This window comes from Pseudophryne corroboree, chromosome 5, assembly GCF_028390025.1.
Source record: "Pseudophryne corroboree isolate aPseCor3 chromosome 5, aPseCor3.hap2, whole genome shotgun sequence".
Lineage (NCBI taxonomy): Eukaryota > Metazoa > Chordata > Amphibia > Anura > Myobatrachidae > Pseudophryne > Pseudophryne corroboree.
Genome location: NC_086448.1, coordinates 695,705,632 through 695,729,778, shown reverse-complemented (window position 1 = coordinate 695,729,778; position 24,147 = coordinate 695,705,632). Strand labels below are relative to the sequence as shown.

Genomic DNA, 24,147 nt, shown 5'->3' with positions numbered 1-24,147 from the left:
ATCTAAATAGCAGTGTAAAAATAAAGCAGCCAGTATTTACCCTGCACAGAAACAAAATAACCCACCCAAATCTAACTCTCTCTGCACATGTTATAGCTGCCTCCCCTGCAGTGCACATGGTTTTGCCCAATTGCTAACAAACTTGCTGCTGCGATCAACTCAGAATTACCCCCTTTATCTCCAGCTACTTTATCTCCATCCATGGCTTAGTAAATAGACCCCTATGGCCCCAACAGTGCTTTCTGGAGCATTCAGAAGTTTAGAAATCCTTCTGTAACCAATGCTATCAGTATGTTTTGCAACAATAAGGTTGCGAAGGTCTTTAGAGAGCTCTTTGCTTTTACCCATCATGAGACGTTTCTTGTGTGACACCTTGGTAATGAGACACCTTTTTATAGGCCATCAGTTGGGACTGAATCAGTTTATATTAATTTGCACTGACAAGGCTGTCTAATTACTGATAGATGTCAGCTGGTGTCTTGGATTTCCATGCCTTTTTGCAGCTCCCTTTCTTCATGTGTTCAATACTTTTTCCCTGTGTCATTTCACGTTATTACACATAATTTACGGACATCTATGGTCTGATTTATTTGCACGTGTGGATTGCATGGGTTGTTGCTTACGTTTGGTGAATTTCATTACAATAGCCCATAATAACATACATGTCAATACTGAAGTGATTTAAATTATCTTGCAACTCTTTCCTCAGTTCTATAATAGTAGATGTGATGAGCAACAAGCTCTCAAGATGCTTCTAATACTATTGTGACCTCATTACAGCAGACGTTTGTACAAAGAATTTAAATTTTTGTAAAGATTGTAGAACCCTTTCTCCTCCTCGTCTTGGCACTGCCCATCGTCACCAGCCATGCTCTCATGTTACCAAATAATAGTACCATTGTTTGCCTTCCATCAGAACAGCAAGCTCCTCTGTTGTTGGTGCAATGGGCAATTTACTGATCTTGTTCAGGTCTGTCCAACCTGTGCTTCTCCAGCTGTTGTACAACTACAAGTCCCAGTATTCCCTCCCACCGATCATCTGATAAAGCATGCAGGGACTTGTAAATTCACAACAGTTTAAGAGCCACAGGTTTGCAAGGCCTGATCTAGTTAGCGAAGCTCTTAAAATCTCAGAGATCTGATTGGTTAGGAAGTAAACAGTCCAACTACCGGATCTGCTATTAAACAGGGTTCTTAGGAATGAGCACGAATTAAAGACTGAATAAAATAAGATGCCCAGAATCTTGTCAAATCCCTCTTAAATACAGATTATATATACCTTTTCTGGTAGTTCCCTGAAATAAGTGAAGTTTTAATGAATATTTGATGAAATTATGTGTTCCTTTGTCTTCTAAGCATAATTGTTGTGAGAAATGCAGCAGTGAAATGTAGTCATGTGGTACAGATAGAAAAAAGCCACCCCACCATCTTTACTTGGTAGGTCTGTAAAGCTTATAAAGGCATAAATAAAATGTTATGTTCCTGAAAAATCTGAATTTTGGGGGCCTGTCTGCTGAACAAAATATTGCTGTACAGAAATTAAATCTGTTTATAATTTGGGCTTTTAGAAGTTTGTTAAATACACTATTAGTGGCTTTGCTGTATAATTCATTTAGTAACTAAACATCTCGTATAGTAACTGTAGCAGCGCAACCTACAGACTGTACTAAATGTATTGCAGGCACACTTTCTCCTGGATGTTTGTTCTTGAACTTTTCCCATGTGCTTTCTTATTTCAGGCTCTGCTTACTGCAGTCACTTCACAACATATAGAAATTCACGAAGGAACAGTACTACAAGCTGTCAGAACATGTTACAATATCTACTTAGCCAGCAAAAACCTTGTCAATCAGACCACAGCCAAGGCTACCCTGACACAGATGCTCAATGTGATATTTGCACGTATGGAAAACCAGGCGGTGAGTGTCTGACCCTTTCATGTCTGTCATTCCATGGAATGGTTTACCTTTAATGCTGGGTATAAACATTGACTAATTGCATCTCTGCTTTATTTCCACTTGTTGTAAGACACAAAGCATTTGTGGTTGGGGCCAGTTGTATGCAGATGGAAATCTGAAAGCATTTGACCAGTTGAAAATCACATTTTCTCTTCCCTCACACAATTTTTCTCCTTGTGGTATTTTTAATTGTGCGAAAGGGTAAGGTTGGAATAGTCCCTGTTAGTCGGCATGCCGACTGTCGGGCTTGTGAGGGGGCGGGATCACTGCGTCAGTATTGTGAGACCACCGGTCACATAACGAGCTAAATACTCCCTTCCCCATACAGGTTGAGTATCCCTTATCCAAAATGCTTGGGACCAGAGGTATTTTGGATATCGGATTTTTCTGTATTTTGGAATAATTGCATACCATAATGAGATATCATGGTGATGGGACCTAAATCTAAGCACAGAATGCATTTATGTTTCATATACAACTTATACACACAGTCTGAAGGTTATTTTAGCCAATATTTTTTATAACTTTGTGCATTAAACAAAGTGTGTCTACATTCACACAATTCATTTATGTTTCATATACACCTTATACACACAGCCTAAAGGTCATTTAATACAATATTATTAATAACTTTGTGTATTAAACAAAGTTTGTGTACATTGAGCCATCAAAATACAATGGTTTCACTATCTCAGTCTCACTCAAAAAAGTCCGTATTTCGGAATATTCCGTATTTCGGAATATTTGGATATGGGATACTCAACCTGTATTTATTTATTTCTTTTTTTATGGCATAACTGGTTCTTGAGACTCAAACAAGGTTTTTATCTAATATGCACTCTGGTATAGATGCATACCCTGGTGGCACCCTAGACTACCCCCCCCCCCCCCCTTCCCCCCCTTCCCACTTGAAGACTAATTAAGCATTTGGAAGTTTCCAATTGGCTTAATTAGTCAGTAATTACTCATTGGCCAGGGTGATTCAGCAAGCAACCAATCAGAGACGGGTCTATACTTGTTAGCCATGACACAATATATTAAGGTGACCTAGTTACACCTCCTTCAGATGAGCTCCCCAAGGCAGCTCGCTGGTGGTGCATTTTAGAGGCTAGAACGCTTGCTGGTCTTTAGCTAACATCTAGGGGTGAAAGAAAATATAGGTGTTATCATCTTTTCTCTAACGTCCTAGAGGATGCTGGGACTCCGTAAGGACCATGGGGATAGACGGGCTCCGCAGGAGACATGGGCACTTTAAGAAAGACTTTGGATCTGGGTGTGCACTGGCTCCTCCCTCTATGCCCCTCCTCCAGACCTCAGTTTGATACTGTGCCCAGTGGAGACTGGGTGCATTTTCAGGGAGCTCTCCTGAGTTTCCTGTAAAGAAAGTATTTTAGTTAGGGTTTTTTATGTTCAGGGAGCCTGCTGGCAACAGACTCCCTGCATCGAGGGACTGAGGAGAGAGAAACAGACCCACTTCTCTGAGTTTCAGGGCTCTGTTTCTTAGGCTACTGGACACCATTAGCTCCAGAGGGATCGGTACGCAGGTCTCACCCTCGCCGTCCGTCCCAGAGCCGTGCCGCCATCCTCCTCGCAGAGCCGGAAGATAGAAGCCAGGTAAGTATGAGAGGAAAAGACTTCAGAGGCGGCAGAAGACAGCTTGATCTTCATAGAGGTAACGCACAGCAGTGAAGCTGTGCGCCATTGCTCCCATTCACCTCACACACATCGGTCACTGTAAGGGTGCAGGGCGCAGGGGGGGCGCCCTGGGCAGCAATATAAACCTCTCCTGTGGCAAATGTACATATATACATGTACAGCTGGGCACTGTACATGTATATAAAGCCCCCGCCATGTTTTTAAGATTTTTGAGCGGGACAGAAGCCTGCCGCCGAGGGGGCAGGGGCTTCTCCCTCAGCACTCACCAGCGCCATTTTTCTCCACAGCACCGCTGAGAGGAAGCTCCCCGGACTCTCCCCTGCTTGATACCACGGTGAAAGAGGGTTTTAAAGTAGAGGGGGGGCACATAATTGGCGCATATACATACTTGAAAAGCGCTACTGGGTAAACATTCTGTGTTTTTTTTCTGGGTCATATAGCGCTGGGGTGTGTGCTGGCATACTCTCTCTCTGTCTCTCCAAAGGGCCTGGTGGGGAACCTGTCTTCAGAAAAGAGCTTCCCTGTGTGTGTGTGGTGTGTCGGTACGCGTGTGTCGACATGTCTGAGGTTGAAGGCTCACCTAAGGAGGAGGGGGAGTGTATGAATGAAAGGTCTCCGTCGGCAGCGCCGACACCTGACTGGATGGATATGTGGAATGTATTAAGTGCTAATGTTAATTTATTGCACAAGAGATTAGACAAAGCTGAAGCTAGGGTACAGTCAGGGAGTCAACCCATGTCTGTCCCAATGTTGCCGGGACCTTCGGGGTCTCAGAAGCGCCCACTATCCCAAATAGTAGACACAGATACCGACACGGATTCAGACTCCAGTGTCGACTACGATGATGCAAAATTACAGCCAAAAGTAGCTAAATGTATTCGATATATGATTATTGCAATAAAAGATGTTTTGCATATCACAGAGGAACCCCCTGTCCCTGACACGAGGGTACACATGTATAAGGGGAAGAAACCTGAGGTCACCTTTCCCTCCTCACATGAGCTGAACGAATTATGCGAAAAAGCGTGGGAAACTCCAGACAAAAAACTGCAGATTCCCAAAAGGATTCTTATAGCGTATCCTTTCCCGCCAAAGGACAGAATACGGTGGGGATCCTCCCCTAGGGTAGACAAGGCTTTGACACGCTTATCAAAAAAGATAGCGCTCCAATCCCAAGATACGGCTACCCTCAAGGATCCTGCTGACCGCAAGCAGGAGGTTACCTTGAAGTCCATTTACACACATTCTGGTAAGTTACTCAGACCGGCAATTGCGTCGGCCTGGGTTTGTAGTGCTGTAGCAGCATGGAAAGATTCCTTATCAGCGGATATTGAGACCCTTGATAAGGATACCATTTTAATGACCCTAGGGCATATAAAAGATGCTGTCTTATATATAAGGGATGCTCAAAGAGACATTAGTTTACTGGGTTCCAGAATAAACGCGATGTCTATTTCTGCTAGGCGAGTCTTATGGACCCGACAGTGGACAGGTGATGCCGACTCAAAGAGGCATATGGAGTTTTTGCCTTACAAGGGTGAGGAATTGTTTGGAGAGGGCCTCTCGGACCTCGTCTCCACAGCTACAGCAGGTAAATCAAATTTTTTTGCTTTATATTCCCTCACAATCTAAGAAAGCGCCTCATTATCAAATGCAGTCCTTTTGTTCAAATAAAAGCAAAAGAGTACGTGGATCGTCCTTTCTTGCTAGAGGTAAGGGCAGAGGGAAAAAGCTGCACAACACAGCTAGTTCCCAGGAACAGAAGTCCTCCCCGGCCTCTGCAATATCCACCGCATGACGCTGGGGCTCCCCTGAGGGAGTCCGCTCCAGTGGGGGCACGTCTTCGACTTTTCAGCCACATCTGGGTTCACTCACAGGTGGATCCCTGGGCAATAGAAATTGTTTCCCAGGGATACAAGCTGGAAATCGAAGAGGTGCCTCCTCGCCGGTTTTTCAAATCGGCGCTACCTACTTCTCCCCTGTAAAGGGAGATAGTGTTACATGCGATTCACAAATTGTGTCTTCAACAAGTGGTGGTCGAGGTTCCCCTGCTTCAAAGAGGGAAAGGGGTACTACTCAACTCTGTTTGTGGTCCCGAAACCGGACGGTTCGGTCAGACCCATTTTGAATTTAAAATCACTGAACCTTTACTTAAATCGGTTCAAATTCAAAATGGAATCGCTCAGAGCAGTCATCGCCAGCCTGGAAGGGGGGGATTTTATGGTATCTCTGGACATAAAGGATGCATACCTGCATGTCCCAATATATCCACCTCATCAGGCGTACCTGAGATTGGTAGTACAGGATTGTCATTACCAATTTCAGACGTTGCCGTTTGGGCTTTCCACGGCCCCAAAAATTTTCACCAAGGTAATGGCGGAAATGATGGTGCTCCTGCGCAAGCAGGGTGTCACAATTATCCCGTACTTGGACGATCTCCTCATAAAAGCGAGATCACGGGAGAAGTTGCTGAACAGCGTATCACTTTCACTGAAGGTGTTACAGCGACAGGGCTGGATTCTCAATATTCCAAAGTCGCAGCTGAATCCTACGACTCGTCTGCCCTTCTTGGGCATGATTCTGGACACAGACCAGAAAAGGGTTTTTCTTCCGATAGAAAAAGCGCAGGAACTCATGACTCTAGTCAAGAATTTGTTGAAGCCAAAACAAGTGTCAGTACATCATTGCACTCAAGTCCTGGGAAAAATGGTGGCGACGTACGAAGCCATTCCCTTCGCAAGGGTTCCATGCAAGGACTTTCCAATGGGACCTATTGGACAAATGGTCCGGGTCACATTTGCAAATGCATCAGCAGATCACCCTGTCCCCCAGGGCCAGGGTATCTCTCCTGTGGTGGCTGCAGAGTGCTCACCTTCTAGAGGGCCGCAGGTTCGGCATTCAGGATTGGATCCTGGTGATCACGGACGCGAGCCTCCGAGGTTGTGGAGCAGTCACACAGGGAAGACATTTCCAAGGCCTTTAGTCAAGAGACTTGTCTTCACATCAACATCCTGGAACTGAGGGCCATATACAACGCCCTACGTCAAGCGGAGACCTTACTTCGCGACCGACCAGTTCTGATCCAGTCAGACGACGTCACCGCAGTAGCTCATGTAAACCGCCAGGGCGGCACAAGGAGCAGAGTGGCGATGGCGGAAGCCACCAGAATTCTTCGCTGGGCGGAGAATCATGTAAGCGCGCTGTCAGCAGTTCATTCCGGGAGTGGACAACTGGGAAGCAGACTTCCTCAGCAGACACGACCTGCATCCGGGAGAGTGGGGACTTCATCAGGAAGTCTTCGCACAGATTGCAAGTCGGTGGGGACTGCCCCAAATAGACATGATGGCGTCCCGTCTCAACAAAAAGCTGCAAAGGTATTGCGCCAGGTCAAGATATCCTCAGGCGGTAGCTGTGGACGCCCTAGTGACACCGTGGGTGTTCCAGTCGGTCTTTGTATTTCCTCCTCTTCCTCTCATACCCAAGGTGGTTAGAATAATAAGAAAAAGAGGAGTGAGAACAATACTCATCGTTCCGGATTGGCCAAGAAGGACTTGGTACCTGGAACTACAAGAAATGATCTCAGAGGACCCTTGGCCTCTGCCTCTCAGACAGGACCTGTTACAGCAGGGACCCTGTCTGTTCCAAGACTTACCGCGGCTGCGTTTGACGGCATGGCGGTTGAACGCCGGATCCTGATGGAAAAGGGCATTCCGGTTGAAGTCATTCCTACGCTGATAAAAGCTAGGAAAGATGTGACATCTAAACATTATCACTGAATATGGCGAAAATATGTTTCTTGGTGTGAGGCCAGGAATGCTCCTATGGAAGAATTCCATCTAGGTCGTTTTCTACACTTCCTACAAACTGGAGTGAATTTCGGCCTAAAATTAGGCTCCATTAAAGTTCAGATTTCGGCCTTATCCATTTTCTTTCAAAAGGAATTGGCCTCTTTACGTGAAGTACAGACTTTTGTGAAGGGAGTACTGCATATTCAGCCTCCTTTTGTACCTCCGGTGGCGCCTTGGGACCTTAACGTGGTGTTAAGTTTCCTTAAGTCACATTGGTTTGAACCACTTAAAACAGTGGAGTTGAAATATCTCACTTGGAAGGTGGTCATGTTGTTAGCCTTGGCTTCGGCTAGGCGAGTTTCGGGATTAGCGGCTTTATCACATAAAAGCCCCTATCTGGTTTTCCATATGGATAGAGCGGAATTGTTATAGTTTTCATCGGTCTTGGACTGATGCTATGTTGTTTTCATACTGTTAACTGGTTAGTATATCACAAGTTATACGGTGTGATTGGTGTGGCTGGTATGAATCTTGCCCTTGGATTAACAAAAATCCTTTCCTCGTACTGTCCGTCTCCTCTGGGCACAGTTTCTCTAACTGAGGTCTGGAGGAGGGGCATAGAGGGAGGAGCAAGTGCACACCCAGATCCAAAGTCTTTCTTAAAGTGCCCATGTCTCCTGCGGAGACCGTCTATCCCCATGGTCCTTACGGAGTCCCAGCATCCTCTACGGACTACGAGAAAAAGATTTACCGGTAGGTTTAAAATCTTATTATAAGAACCCTGTAATGAAGGGCATATGTTTAATATAAATGATAGAGAAGTAGGTCGGATATAGGGAGGCCAATCCCGGGCCGTTTTTTCAATCTCGGGATTCGGGATTGAAAAACGCTCAATCACGGGATTCCCGGGATCCCGGGATTGCAGTAGGGATCAGTGAAGGGCAGTGGAGAAGGGTGTAGGGAGCAACACTGGAGGGGAGGGTGTAGGTAGCTGCACGAGAGGGTTGGTGTAGGTAGCGGCGCGGAAGGAAGGGTGTAGGTAGTGGTGTGGGAGGGTGTAGTTAGCGGTGTGTGAGGGAGGGTGTAGGTAGCGGTGTGGGAGGGAGGGTGTAGTTAGCGGTGTGGGAGGGAGGGTGTAGGTAGCGGTGTGGGAGGGAGGGTGTAGTTAGCAGTGCGGGAGGGAGGGTGTAGGTAGCGGTGCGGGAGGGAGGGTGTAGGTAGCGGTGCCGGAGGGAGGGTTGGTGTAGGTAGCGGCGCGGGATGGAGGCTGTTAGAGATCACTGCACGGAGGGAGGGAGGGTGGGTGTAAGTAATACTACTCACTATTAGGTGGGCGGCAGCCATGGACACACTGAACGTGGCGGCATTTCAAATGAAGCGCCGGCCGACAGCCAACCAGAGCTGGCGGACCGGCAGCCAATCAGGGAAGCGGCCGCAGCAGTCGCTCCTGCTGCTGTGGCAGCTTCCCTGATTGGCTGGCGGCCGGCGCTACATTTGAAATGCTGCCGCATTCAACGTGTGTCCATGGCTGCCGCCCGCCTAATAGTAGGTAGTATTACTTGCACCCAGACCTCCCGCACATGCGCAGTGTAATCCCGTGAATCCCGGCATTTTTGGGCCCAAATCCCGGGATCCCGCCGATCCCGGGATTGGCCTCCCTAGTTGGATATTTTAAAAAAATGTGATAGCTAAGTAGTTGAAAATAAAACAAATGCAAAAACAATGTTTCCTTCAGCAATTGATGCATACCCCCTAGGGTGGTCCTTAAAAATAAATGTTGAAAGATCTGAAGTCTTACCCCCTGGATGTGATATATGTATGTTAGTAATACCCTATGTAAAGCTTCAAAAGGATTGCAGAGGTTTTAGTGGTGTCACATGGAGTTTGAAATGTTAGCAATGTTGCAGGTCACTTGAAGTTCTAACTGTACAGACTGTATGCTTGCAGTGAAAGGTGATTTTTTTCAGTTTTTAATGGAAGAACTTGGTATGGAGCGTTTTGCTACCTTTGTGGTCACAACTATGTCCAGTACTAGTTTCTTGCACAGTTAGCAGCTGCTGCCCCAAGAAGCAACCTTTGTCTAATGAAGAGGTTAGTGGGATATGAAGACAAACAGATATCCAAGACAGCAGTAAAGGCTTTCTCTCATCACCAATGGCACCTTAGTGAGATTTTGGTTTCCCTCTCCTTTTTCGATGCTGAAACAAATTTGCCAGTCACAAGAGTGATGCTCAAATCCTTATATAAGGAAGGAACAGAAAACCCTCTGAAGCAAATCAATGTGGAAAGTCAGCAACTCATTGAATCCAAGGTTCTTCAGCAGACGTGTCAGATTATGTTACCTATTCATCTCTTCAGTTCTTTGAAATCCTCAACTTGCCAACCGAGTTTTTAGAAGTTGATCCACAGGAATGGGAGGATAGAGAAGTTTACCAGGCAGCTAAATCTGTTGTTCTAAACCTGAGGGTTGTAAATGACATTGCTGAAAGAGGTGTAGCTCTTATGCAGACATTCAAGAACATTTTAGCAAGGAATGAAGACCAAGAGCAGTATATTCTACGGGTTGTAGAGGAACATAGAAAGAAGTTTCCAGATGCTGCAAAGGCAACAGTTACATCAAAATTGTCATCCAAGTAAAAGCTGTTACTGTGGTCACTGATCAATGCTTTTTTTACACAAATTTTGGAGTTATTATTGGTTTAAATACAGTGGGTAGATTGGGTACTGAGTAGTACGTGATTTTTTGTATTATCATGTACGGTATCTATCTATCTATCTATCTCTTATCTACAGTAGCTATGTATCTTTCTATCTACTTTTATATCTATATGCATTATTGTTCCTCATCCAAAAAAAATTAGACGTGCTCAATGTTTTTATTGAGGAAAGTGATCCAATATCACATATATGTGAGTGACTATAGTATGTGAACTTTTTGCTTTTAGTATCTGGTATAACCCCCTTGTGCAGCAGTAACTGCTTGTAAACGTTTCCGGTAATTGTTGATTAGTTCAGAACATCGGCATGACGGAATTTTACCCCATTCCTCCATACAAAACAGCTTCAACGCTGTATTGTTGGTGAGTTTCCTCCCATGACCTGCTTGCTTCAGGTCCTTCTACAACACTTTGATTAGATTAAGATCAGGACTTTGACTTGGCCATTCCAAAACTTAAAATTTATTCTTCTTTAACTATTCTTTGGTCTAATGACTTGTGTGTGCTTTGGATCGTGGTCTTGCTTCATGACCCATGTTCTCTCGAGATTTACATTTTCTTTTAAAATATTCAATTCCGAATTAATTGTCCCGTCAATGACCATATCATACAGCCCACCAAGTACCTTTGCAATCTGGTGGACAACTATGCAATAGATAGCATCTATCCTTGTGTACCCATGCCTATAGATTGTAAGCTTGGGAGCAGGGCCTTCCTACTTCTGTCTGTCTGTTTTTGACCCAGTTTTGTTCTATTACTGTTTTTCTAATTGTAAAGCGCAACGGAATATGCTGCGCTATATAAGAAACTGTTAATAAATAAATAATAAATGATGGCAAGTCGTCCTGGGACAGATGCAGCAAAACAGGCCCAAACTATAATACCACCACAGTGTTTACAGATGGTATGAGGTTTTTATGCTGGAATGCAGTGTTCTCCTTTCTCCAAACATAACGCTTCACATTGAGGTCTATTTTGGCCTCATCTGTCCACAAAACATTGTTCCAGTTGCCTTCTGTCTTGTCCAGGTGATCTATAGCAAACTGCAGACGGGCAGCAGTGGTTTTTTTTGGAGAGCAGCGGCTTTCACCTTGTAATCCTGCCATGCACACCATTGTTGTTCAGTGTCCTCCTGATGGTGGACTCATGAACATTAACATTAGCTAACGGGAGAATGGCCTTCAGTTGCTTAGAAATTAACTTGGGTTCCTCTGTGACCATGCTCTTGGAGTGATCTTTGTTGGTCACCCACTCCTGGAGAGGGTAATAATGTTCTGGCATTTCAATTGTACACAACCTGTTTGACTGTTGATTGGTGGAGTCCAAACTATTTAGAGATGGTTTTGTAACCTTTTCTACACTGATGAGCATCAACAACTCTTCTTCTGAGGTCCTGAGAAATCTCCTTTGTTCGTAGCATGATTCACAAAGTGGACATCAGATCTTTGATAGATCCCTGTTCTTTTAAAAAGACAGGTTGTCCACTCACACCTGATTGTCATCCCGTAGATTGAAAAAAACCTGACCTTCAATATATCTGCTAAGCCTAAAGGTTCACATACTTTTACCACCCACAGATAAGTGATATTGGATAATTTTCCTCAATAAAAAAATGAGCATGTATAATATTTTTGTCTCATTTGTTTGACTTGGTTCCCTCTATCTACTTTTAGGACTTGTGTAAAATTCTGAGGTAGTTTTAGGCCAAATTTAAGCAGAAATATAGAAAATTTTGAGGTGTTCACAAACTCTCAAGCATCTATCTATCTATATACACATATAGAAATAAGATTTATTTATATATATATATATATATAAAACAAACGTGTATGACCGGCACTCCAACAACACTTTGTAAATACCTGGGTGCCCTCCCGTGGCACTACACGGCTCAGCAAACAGCACGGATTGATGGGCGGCACTCCAAGGATTTGAAAAAGAAGAATCACAGCTACACAAGCATTATGTCATCAACGTTTTAGTGCTATATATATATATATATATATATATATATATATATAAATGAGCATATCTAGCAGACTAGATGGACCAAGTGTTTCTTTTCTGACCTCAAATTCCATGTTTCCACATTTACTTGTAGCTGGGAAATATGTTTCTGGTTCTAGATCTTCAGTCTAAACATGTTCAATTTTCAGTCGCTGCTAATCTTATAACAAAAGCTACATTGTGCTGTGAATGGTTGGAATTCAAGCTTTTGTTTTTAATTGTGTTTGGACACTTGCCTTGGCTAGTTGAATAGAAGGTATGACTCTTCTTGGACCCATAATGACCCTGAGCTCATAATCTTCAAAACATTTATAAATACAGTAGCATGTTATAAGAACACTAGGTGATTCATCGCGCCCTACGGGCACTCTTCACACCGTCGTGAGGGACTACGCCCCCTTAACCCTTGCACGCTCTTGTGGCGTGCAATAGTTGTATTATATGGAGTATTACCTCCAATCATAATTGTGTGAGTGGTTAAATATTGCACGGACAAAGGCTGTTCAATGGTTAAGGGGTCGCAGCCCCTTGCAATGGCGTGAACAGCGCACACAGGGCCTGATGAATCACCTAGTAGGTGCTGTGGTTGGGGGAGTGGCGGGTGCGGGGGAGAGGGGGGCCGGGGGTGGGGGAGGGGTGGTTGTGGGGGTGGTGCGGGTGGGGAAGGGGCTGGAGCGGTGGTGGGGGAGGGGCGGGTGCCGCGGGTGGGGGTCCGGTGCCACCGCGGGTGCAGGGGTGCTGTGGGTGAGGGAAGGGGGTCCGGAGCCACCGTGAGTGGTGGAGGGGGTGTGTGCGGGTGCCGTGGATGGGGCCCGGGGGTACTGCGAGTGGGGGAGGTGCGGGTAATGCTTCTCCTGCTTCTCCTTCTGGAAGCAACTAGGCTACTGTCCTCCCTTTGGCAGTGGCTCTCCCGGAGACTCGCACAGCAGCCAATCACTATTGTTAGCGCCAGTGTCCCAACGCAGCGCATTACAGGGAAGAAAATGCACTCAATAAACTACAGCTCCCAGCAGCCCTTAGCGCCTGAATGTTTCAACGCTAAGGGCTGCTGGGAGCTGTAGTTTATTTAGTGCGTATACTTCCCTGTAATGCGGCGCCATGGGACACCGGCGCTAACAATAGTGACTGGCTGGCAGAACTGACTGACTCACTGAATCAATGTAAAAGGTGAGAGTGCTGTGCAGTGTCAGCGTCCAGACAGGGCTTCCAGGCCGGCCAGGTGCTGTGTTGCGGAGTCAGTGCCTCTGGGGATCTGTGCGCGGCTGTGGCAGGGAGGCACTTCTGTGACATCACGCGCAGAGAAGGCTCCGGGGCTCAGAGAGTATGCAGCACTTGGAGGGCTATGAAAGCCTTCCACTGGGCCGCTTTCATACACATTTATGCCGGTGCCCGTAGCAGCTTTTGTTCCACGTGCGCTGCGGGTAGGGAGTGGGGAATGTTGATGCCGGAGGGGGCAGGCGGATTGGCAGCAGGACATAGGGGGTCATTCCGACCTGATCGTAGCTGTGCTAAATTTAGCACAGCTACGATCACTTACACTGACATGCGGGGCTGGCCGGGAGTTACTCGTCGCTGCCCGGGTCGCAGCGGCTGCGTGTGACGTCACACAGCCGCTGCGGCCCGCCCACCTCACAGTCCGGCCATGACTGCGTTGGCCGGACCGCGGCCACAGAACGGCGAGCAAACGCCACCGTTCCACCCCCTCCCGCCCAGCGACCGCCTCTGCCTGTCAATCTGCCTGTCTCCTCTGCCTCCTCCTCTGCCTGTCTCCTTAATACAGCGAAATGCCAAATTGCAACACATTGGAAATCTACCGCCCCTCCTCCCTTTCCTGCTACTATCAATGCTATATGGTCGACTTACAGGTTGGAACGCATCTCTTCAGTTATTCATGATACTCCGACTCAATTTTCTTCGGGTTTGGTCACCCTGGACCGCCTACTATGAGGCCGAACCTCCCTTGGCAACTGCCTAATCCTACTCTGCAGATTGTTTAACTGCATTTCTATGGTGCTTACACCTCGGCTGGCTACCCCCCCCCCCCTCTTCTTCTACACCTCTAACTCTTCGATTCTTTAACTCCCATTTCTCTATCCCACACTTCCCCCTCACCATTCTTTTCTTCTCCCCCTCTTTATATCCTCTTATTTCTCCTGTTTCTTTTTCTGAAAATTCTATATGTAACCTTTCTTATTCAGTTGTACATTTTTCAGATTGTTAACCAGTTTATTCTTCTTTATATAGACAAAATATTTTACTATGTTTCAATATATTGATGTGTAACGCCTTTACTGATTTTTATTGATATTCATTAGGCCTTGGCCCGCTTTGATAATCGCTGATATTGCTAGGCTTGAGGCCCTCTTTTCTATGTTTTCTATGTTATCTATGTTTTTTATGATATCTGATTCACATGGTGTGACATTCTTCTATTCTATTTAATAAAATCTTCAATTAAAAAAAAAAATAGTTTTAGTGTCACCACCTACCCGCATGTTTATGTCCCGTGTTATTGAATTTATACCACTTTGTCTTTCCGCATTCCATATTACAGGTGAAACTCAGAAAACTAGAATATCGTGCAAAAGATTATTTATTTCAGTAATTCAACTTAAAAGGTGAAAGTAATATATTATATAGACTCATTACATGCAAAATGAGATATTTCAAGTCTTTATTTGTTATAAGTTTGATGATTGTGTTTTACACCTTAAGATAATACAGAATCTCAGAAAATTCAAATATTACATAAAATCAATAATAAAAGGATTTTAAATACAGACATCTCGGCCCTCTGAGAAGTATAATCATGCATATGTACTCAGCACTTTCTTTGGGCCCCATTTGCATGAATTACTGCCTCAATACGGCGTGGCATGGATTCTATCAGCCTGTGCACTGCTGGGGTGTTATGGAAGACCAGGATGCTTCAATAGTGGCCTTCAGCTCTTCTGCATTGTTCGGTTTCATGTGTCTCATCTTTCTTGTGGCAATGCCCCATAGATTCTCTATGGGCTTCAGGTCAGGCGAGTTTGCTGGCCAATCCAGCACAGTAATCCCACGGTCATTGAACCAGGTTTTGGTACTTTTGGCAGTTTGGGCAGGTGCCAAGTCCTGCTGGAAAATGAAGTCAGCATCTCAATAAAGCTTGTCTGCTGAAGGAAGCATGAAGTGCTCCAAAATGTCCTGGTAGACTGCTACATTGACTCTGGACTTAATAAAGCACAGTGGACCAACACCAGCAGATGACATGGCTCCCCAAATCAACACAGACTGTGGAAACTTCACACTGGACTTCAAGCATCTTGGATTGTATGCCTCTCCATTCTTCCTCCATACTCTGGGACCTTGGATTCCAAATGAGATGCTCTCGTCAGAAAAGAGGACTTTGGGCCACTGAGCAACAGACCAGTTCTTTTTTTCTTTAGAATATATATATGGATTCAACTGCGCACTGAGGTGTATCTATATGTTGCAGGGAGTGCATCTTCTATTAGGCAAGGTTGTCCACCTTGCTAATTAGAATAACTGGACATGCAAATACGACATATAGCGCTCAACCCCTAATGACAAGTGGTATATTCATGTATTATGGTTTTTATAGGAACAGTACAATATGGTATTTTCAAATGCAAACTTTACTATATTTCAATCCTTAACAGTAAAATAGACTAAACGATCATACAGCATTGATAACATATGCAGCTGTATTTCTATTACAATGCAGTTCACTGAACTGTACCGCCTAGTTTTGCAGTACCATGCAGAAGATGTTGTGAGTCTCTGTCTCTAATTCTGCCTGCTTGGCAGTTAAAGTTGATTTATAGATTGCAAATTACAGATAGCGGCGTCCTGCTTATCTGTCTGTTTGTAAGGTGCACTTCTAGTTATGGCCAGTGTGAATCCGGAAAAACAGAAGTTGGATGCCAAAAGTTTTTCTGGCGTGTGGATGGACTAAGTGAATGGTGCTCAGTGATGGTCCAGGGGCTCCGGACCTTCCCTGCCTGCTGCAGCGGGGTCGCTTGTGGTGTATCCCGTTGGGGGCATCCACTTGCGCCGTTTGTTGCTGCAGGTGGGTTTTGGTCTGGGGGACAGGTCGCTCGTTGAACCGGTTGCCGCTTCACCTACCTCCTTAGACTCACCTGGATCCTCTGTGCATCCGTCCACTGTCCTCCTCCGCCGATGGTCTCTGTACACGGTCTCTGGTGCTTGCTGGTCCTTCCGGGCATGTGACTGTGACGTGGCTTCTTTGTATGCCGATGCCGGGGTCCCGGTGCTTACTGACCAAGTACAGTGTCTGATGAGTGTTAATGTGCTCCTGGATCTTCACTGAGCACCATTCACTTAGTCCATCCACACGCCAGAAAAACTTTTTGATATTTTAGTCTATTTAGTTTTTTTTTTCTTTAGCCCAGGTAAGACACTTCTGATGTTGTTTGTTGTTCAGGAGCGGCTTGACAAGAGGAATATGAAATTTGAAGCCCATGTCCAGGATCCGTCTGTGTGTGGTGGCTCTTGATGCTCTAACTCCAGCCTCAGTCCACTCCTTGTGAAGCTTCCCCACACTTTTGAATGGCCTTTTCCTGACAATCCTCTCCAGGCTGCGGTCGTCCCTGCTGCTTGTGCACCTTTTTCTTCCACACTTTCCCTTCCACTTAACTTTCTGTTAATGTGCTTTGATACAGCACTTTGAGAACATTCAACTTCTTTTGCAATTTCCTTTTGAGGCTTTCCCTCCTTGTGGAGGTTGTCAATGATGGTTTTCTGCACAACTGTCAGGTCAGCAGTCTTCCCCATGATTGTGAATTGTACTGAATCAGACTGAGACACCATTTAAAGGCTCAAGAACCCTTTGCATGTGGTTTGGATTAATTGGCTGATTAGGGTGTGAACACTTTGAGCCTACAATACTGAACGTTTTCACAATATTCTAATTTTCTGATATTTTGGATTTGGGGTTTTCTTAAACTGTAAGTCACAATCATCAAAATTATGACAAATAAAGGCTTGAAATATCTCACTATTCATGTAATGATTCTATATAATATATTTCACCTTTTAAGTTGAATTACTGAAATAAATGAAGTTTTGCACAATATTCTAATTTTCTGAGTTTCACCTGTGTTTTGTCCAGTGTGTTTATGCCGTTGTCCAGGACATTTTGTTTCTTATGTGAAAGTCTGTCTACAGTACTGTGTACATAGACAGTATGGTACTTATTCTGCTTAAGTGAAATGTTTTTTAAGATAAGTCTGTTCTGTCGTCACTGGGATTGGCGGATTGGAAATACCATATTTAGCCACCAGGAGAGAAGAGAATGTTTGTACCTTTTTGTGTTCTCATCTTCATTGTTATTTTAACAAACTTCACTAACAGTTATTCTGAAATCCAATATCCCTTATTAATGATCTTACAGCTCGGTTACGGTAAAGCATTTGGCTTACAAAGTTATAATCAATAAAGGAAGCATTGTACGTTGCTACTTTTAAGTAAACATAATTTATTGTAAGGCCATGCTAGAATCACATACAGATCTTATAACTGCAAGACATTTTATCCTTTATAATAAAAGACTAACCCTGGTCCTCACCTCTAAGGGGGGAGTTCAAGTTTTTTGCACGCTGGTGGCCAAAAGATGGCGCTGACATTACTGTTATGTTGTTCCGTCATTTTGACGGTCTAGTAACTAGTAAATAAACTCTTTAAAGTCTCTGAGACACAGGCTTTAAAGTCAGACTTTAAGTTTGTGTCCTTAAAGCCTGGTAGTCCAAAGCAAATGTAAGTGAATGAACTTGTACATACATTTCGCTATGCAATTACTTCAGCATTGCTTACAGCCTTACCACTCACTACCATATAATGGATTTCTGTGGGAGGGCTCATTAATAATTTTGTACGTCGTACTGCATGGAGAATATGAGAGTATGTTGTTTTATGCTTGTGTGTGTGTGTGTGTGTGTGTCATTAAATCATCTGCTCATCTAGATCAGGCTCTACAGATGCTGCGGAACTACACATTCCAGCATACCCTACCACAGTTTTGCGATTTAGTGCATACTAAAACTGTGTGCAAGGCATGCTAGTATGTGTAGTTCCTCAGCCACTGGAGGACCCCGCATGTTTAATATCCCTGATCTAGAATATAGTCAGAGTACTAAAGAAAAATCACATTTATCAGCAAACAGGTATTTAATATAAAGATGGTATTTGCTTTTTTCCCCAGCTCCAAGAAGCCAAACACATGGAGAAGGAACGGCACAAGCAGCAGCAACACTTACAGCACTCTCCTCTAAGCCACCACGAGCTGGAATTACCTCAGATGGGACACATTCTGGAGCAGCCTGACCAGCTGGCTCGGGAACAAGAAGGAGAGCTGGATCGGCATCCGAAATCCATAGAAAACTCTGTACAAGAAGAAGCAGACCAGCAGAATGGATATGATGCTCATAGTACGGAGAATGAGAATCCTGAGGCGAACCAGTCCGCTGATGCTCAAAGTAGGTGACGCTGAACAGCACACTCATGTCCTGCTAGTGACACTATAGTCTGTTCCCCATACCACTCACTGTGGGTGTACATAACTGAATCGTTTATGGTGCGAAACCTGTGGGTTTCTAGGCCCTGTCCAATCCACTGAACTAACCGGTAAAACAAACATTCTGTAATCCGCTATATAACTAAGGTGGAAGATGCACCTACATCTCGCTTGCCAGCCTCCCTGCTTTACAAGGAGAAAGTCTCCCCAGTCCTTTCCCACCCCTGGGCACAAACCTACTGCCCCTAGTTGTTTTCTGGTAATACATAAGTGAGTTTTATCACACATTGTAAAGGTATGAATGTTCCATTTCAAAACATTTTGTGCTGAGCTGATTATCATTCCGTTATACAGGGGATACTACCAAAGTTTGACTATGTTATGCCTTTTAAATATAAGACAGTGAGAGGGCAATTCTCGGACTTCTGGCAAAGGCAGCACAGTCTATAGGGGTGCACATAAAATGAGCAGTACAGCTCTCCTGCTGTAATTTCCTATGAGCTGCTGCCGCATATTGCTGATGATGTAATCGCCTTGTATGGGTTGGTTACTAATATTTCTCCAATTCTGCCCTAACCAATCACAGCTAATCAGCGTTTAGTGCACAGTAATGGCCACCTTTCCTCGCTTCCGGTAAATATCTCTAAGTGCCCTGGTTTCAGTGTTACAGTAACACAATCATTCTATAAGAGTTGGAGAGAAATCTACACAAGAGTTTCCCTATAATAACCTTACCATTTTACCCAGATTGTCTAATACATATGAAGAAAGGGGCTAATTCAGAGGTAGACACTTATGGCACAGCCACTGCATGTTTCAGACAAATTCCCATACATTATACAATAAAATGTGTCTGTGGGGGTCATAGGGCCTAATTCAGACCTTACTACTATCAGTCACACAGACATGCGGGGGGACGCCCAGCACAGGGCTAGTCCGGCACGCATGTCAGGCCCTACCCCCGCACAAGTACAAAAGCATCACACAGCAGCGATGCTTTTGTACTTTAGGAGTAGCTTCCTGCCAGTGCAGCTCCTGCGCGCTGGCAGGAGCTACTCGTCGCTGTGAGGGTCGCAGCGGCTGCATGTGACATCACGCAGCCACCGCGGCCCACCCGCCAATAGACCATTGCCCGGACTGCACCTCCTAAACGGCAGCCAAACGCCAGCCAAACGCCACTGGCCCGCCCCCTCCCGCCCAGCGACTGCCTCTGCCTGGCGATCGCAGGGCTGAGACAGCCATCGGCACATGCGCAGTTCAGACCTGATCGGCTGCTGTGCGAAAATGCACAGCAGCGATCAGGTCTGAATTAGGCCCATAGTTACTTGTATTAGGGCCTCCGTTTCCTTTCATTGTGCTTGCGGTCTTAGGGTGTGTGCACACTAGTACCTTGTGTGCCCATGCGATATTGTATACAATTTCCCTACATACGACATCGAGCATACACACTATACAATTTAACAATAAAATAAGATGACATGATATCTTATGGGGCTGAAGTTGTTTTTAAGGGAACACAAGAAGGAGGAGGAGGGTCCAAGCTGACGTCAACACCCTAAAATTGTATAGTTGTATGTACACACTACAAAAAAAGCTCACGATATTGCACCATCAAGACTGCATGCAGGTAAGATGTTGGATGTCCACGTGAGCGCGCATCATATGATAAATCGTGTGTGTACACACTATGTGATATTGTATGCAGTCATACAATATCAGCAATATTGTATGCAAATCTCATAGTGTGTATGCAGCTTTAGCCTAACCCTAACCAAACCCTGCTAAAGTCTTGCAAGTATGTAATTATCTGATCCATCAGTCCCATTCCTACAACAAATCTTTCATTTACTGTATTTGTGCACCCGGTTTACTACTCTTGACATAATTATGTATCCCTGTTATGTCTACTGTCTTTGCAACCTTTACCAAAGGCTTTCTACAAAAAGCTGCACGCTGACCTGTTCACCTCAATAAACGTTTGATCCCATACAGGCTTTTTGGATAGCGGTTGTTTACAAATGTATCTTATCGACTTTGGCCCAAGTTTGGGCTTGCAATGTTCTACGGTCTTGCTGCTTTGCCAGCGTCATGTCTGCAGAATATTGCCGGCCAGGTCACTCAGACCAGACAGATTCATGTCATCTCTTTCTCGCCATAGTGACTTACTTTTATTACCAAATCTTACTCTGTTCACATATAGCGGTAGATGTACTAAGCCAACCAATCAGCTCCAGTCATTTTTCAAACACAGCCTGTAACAAGGCGCTTTATCTCTCTCCACTGTATCACTCTCCAAGGCTTAGTACTGCTCTCCCTTAATGTTCGCACCTTTTATATTCCTGGCACCATGACCACTAACCGACTTCATTGGGTTTTTTTGGGGTTTTTTTTTACAGATCACTCCAAATCTGATTTAGGGAATGGAGTTGACAGCAACAATGAGTGTGAGGATAATACCCGGGAGATTATTCAGAGCATAATACAGGACATGCTAAATGTGGTAGTAGGAGGTAAGATCCTGAAAGGCTGTGAACAATGATTTTACGTACTGTAGATTTTTAAATGCATTGACGGACATCTATAATTGGGGCACACTGTACACAGAGGGCAGAGAGACATTATGGAGAATGCTTTTTCATCAGCTCTATTACAGACTTTCTGGGGTCAGAGGTTACTTGTTAGAGCAGAAGTCAGTCCCTGGTGATGTGCCGCAGAACATCACCACAGTGCATGGTAGCTCACATATCTGCCGGTTATGCCACCCCCAACATTGCTATAGGCTGCCAGGCAAAACTTGCCATGTGGATGGACGTGATGTGCTATTCCAGAATGGAATATGAGTTGGGCTGAAACCCTGCTTTATATGTAGCAGTAGGGCTGATTTAGAGATGGATGCAAATGCGCAGCAGCTGTACACAAATCTGCAAATGTCGCAGCCGCTGGGATATTTACTAAGGTGCTGACTGGATGCATCTCAGATCCACCATTTTTGTATGGAATCGCAACCATCAGACGCACAGCTGTCTGCTGCAGTTGCAAGCTGTGACACGCCCCTGAAACGGTTTTGACGTGCCTGCGTTTCACTCACCACTCCCCCATTCCTCCCACAGACATTCCCTGACTGTCGCTCACTTTATGAATATATCCTCACTGTGACTGCCATTGCGGCACATGCAGAGTAGCAAAACATCACTGCGTACAACATCAACATCAGGTCCAAAGTGCGCTTTATTCTGTGTAACTCAGAAGTGCTGTGCATGTTGGGTCAGAGATGCATGAAAACTGCGGCTCCTGTGTTTGGCTACATACTGTAGCACGTGGGCTGAGTACTGTAGTCCTAGTTATACTTTGCTGTTGCTCCATGCATGTGACCAGTCTCCTCGGCTGACATTTCTCATGTCTGTAGCAGCAGCCTGTCACGGGAGGACAGAGGTCTCATCCATACGATGGCTATGTTTCTGAGCTACTGGACATTATATTATGAATGCATTGTTCGCTACCACTTGCTGCATATACTATAGTTTATGTTTGAATCAGTGAAAAGAGATGGTGGGCTAGATGCATCATCGCTTGGAAAGTGATAAAATGGAGAGTGAAAAAGTGACAGCCAATCAGCTCCTAACTGCCATTTTTCAAACACAGCCTGCGATATGGCAGGTAGGACCTGATTGGCTGGTACTTTTTCACTCTTCATTTTATCACTTTCGAAGCGATGATGCATCTAGCCCTGTATCTTTTATCTGTGGAATGGATGTGAATATAAATGTTTGCTTTCTCTCATACATCATACAGACTTCATGTTCAGTAAAGGTCACTTTCACAACAAGGCCATGCATTCATGTACACACGACTATTATATAACCTAGAGGGCTGCACTGACTGCGAAAGGGCCACATAAATGCTGTAGAGCATTTGTCCATAGGATGGTGTTAGTAGGACATCGCTGCTGTATTGCAAGGAAATGAAACCTTTTTATGTGTGAAGCAAGAAAGCATATTCCAGTCTTCAGTCCTGGCAAAGCAGCAGGGGATACAGAACAAACACCTTCGGGTATATTTATTAAAGTGCTGGTTTTTAGAAGTGGAGATGTTGCTCATAGCAACCAATCAGATTCTGCATATTATCTTCTAGAAGGTGCTAGATAAATGATAAGTAGAATCTAATTGATTGCTTTGGGCTTAGTACATATGACCACTTTTTGCTGTCTCTTATATGGACATAGTTGAACTGAGAGACTAGACAGGTCACTTGGGGTAGATGTATTAAGCGCGGAGAAGTGATAAAGCAGTGATAAGTGCCAGGTGTCAGGTAGAGAACATACTGGGGGGTAATCAATTGTTCTAATAGACAGGAAAAAACAGACACCCAACCGACTTTTCAAACAATTGAATTCCCCCAACTAATGTAATTATTTTGGTGTTTTAGCACAGTATTTATCTCAGTAATAAGAAGGCTTTTATAAAAACATATAGAATTTTTTTTTATTTTTGTTAGCATTTATATTTAATTGGATAAATTCTCTAGTGCAATGTGCGTCGCAATAGTTTAATTTATGGTTGTGTCCTGCGCACTCTCTATTGTACATAGGTGACGAGACTGTTCTCAATGAATGTACTACCAGGACATCAGAAGATGGGAGTGATGGAGACGCCATTCATATCAATGGCATACCTGGAACCCCAATATCTATGGCATACACCCCCTCCCTTCCAGATGACAGATTATCCATCTCCTCCAATGACACTCAGGTAGGAGGGAATTCTCTCTCTGTTGGTAAAAGTGATTTATATCAGTTGCATTATTGCCTATATAAGAAGGTGTGATATTAGATATAAGGGTATATGCAATTCCGGGCGAATTTCGGCTTTTTTTTCGCCCGTTTTTAAATTCGACACAATTCGACCGTCGAATTCCGGCAGGTGGGTGCCGCAATTCGACATATTCAATAAAAAACGGATTCGACAGTCCCGCTGTCGAAAAACGGACCAATTGACGGATGTGTGCGTCCTGGATTCGACTTTTTGGACGGCACAAAAATGGTTAAAAAACCCTGAAAAAAATTGTGTGGGGTCCCCCCTCCTAATCATAATCAGCCTTGGGCTCTTTGAGCCGGTCCTGGTTGTAAAAATACGGGGGGGAAATTGACTGGGGATCCCCCATATTTTTAGAACCAGCACCGGGCTCTGCGTCCGGTCCTGGTGCAAAAAATACGGGGGACTAAAAGCGTAGGGGTCCCCCGTATTTTTTACACCAGCACCGGGCTCCACTAGCTGGAGAGATAATGCCAAAGCCGGGGGACACTTTTATACCGGTCCCTGCGGCTGTGGCATTAAATCCCCAACTAGTCACCCCTGGCCGGGGTACCCTGGAGGAGTGGGGACTCCTTAAATCAAGGGGTGCCCCCCCTCCAGCCACCCAAGGGCCAGGGGTGAAGCCCGAGGCTGTCCCCCACATCCTAGGGCTGCGGATGGGGGGCTGATAGCCTT

At 44.8% G+C, this 24,147-nt stretch overlaps 1 protein-coding gene across 2 annotated transcripts in view; it reads left to right on the top strand.

The window, feature by feature from the left end:
- ARFGEF1 (ADP ribosylation factor guanine nucleotide exchange factor 1) overlaps positions 1-24,147 on the top strand; it is a 331,110-nt gene that overhangs the window by 186,946 nt on the left and 120,017 nt on the right. For both annotated transcript variants that reach the window (XM_063923866.1, XM_063923867.1), the window contains exons 5-8: positions 1,740-1,919; positions 18,350-18,623; positions 21,058-21,171; positions 23,249-23,409. In XM_063923866.1, the coding sequence (XP_063779936.1) occupies positions 1,740-1,919; positions 18,350-18,623; positions 21,058-21,171; positions 23,249-23,409 (729 nt within the window). The remainder of the gene's footprint in view (positions 1-1,739; positions 1,920-18,349; positions 18,624-21,057; positions 21,172-23,248; positions 23,410-24,147) is intronic.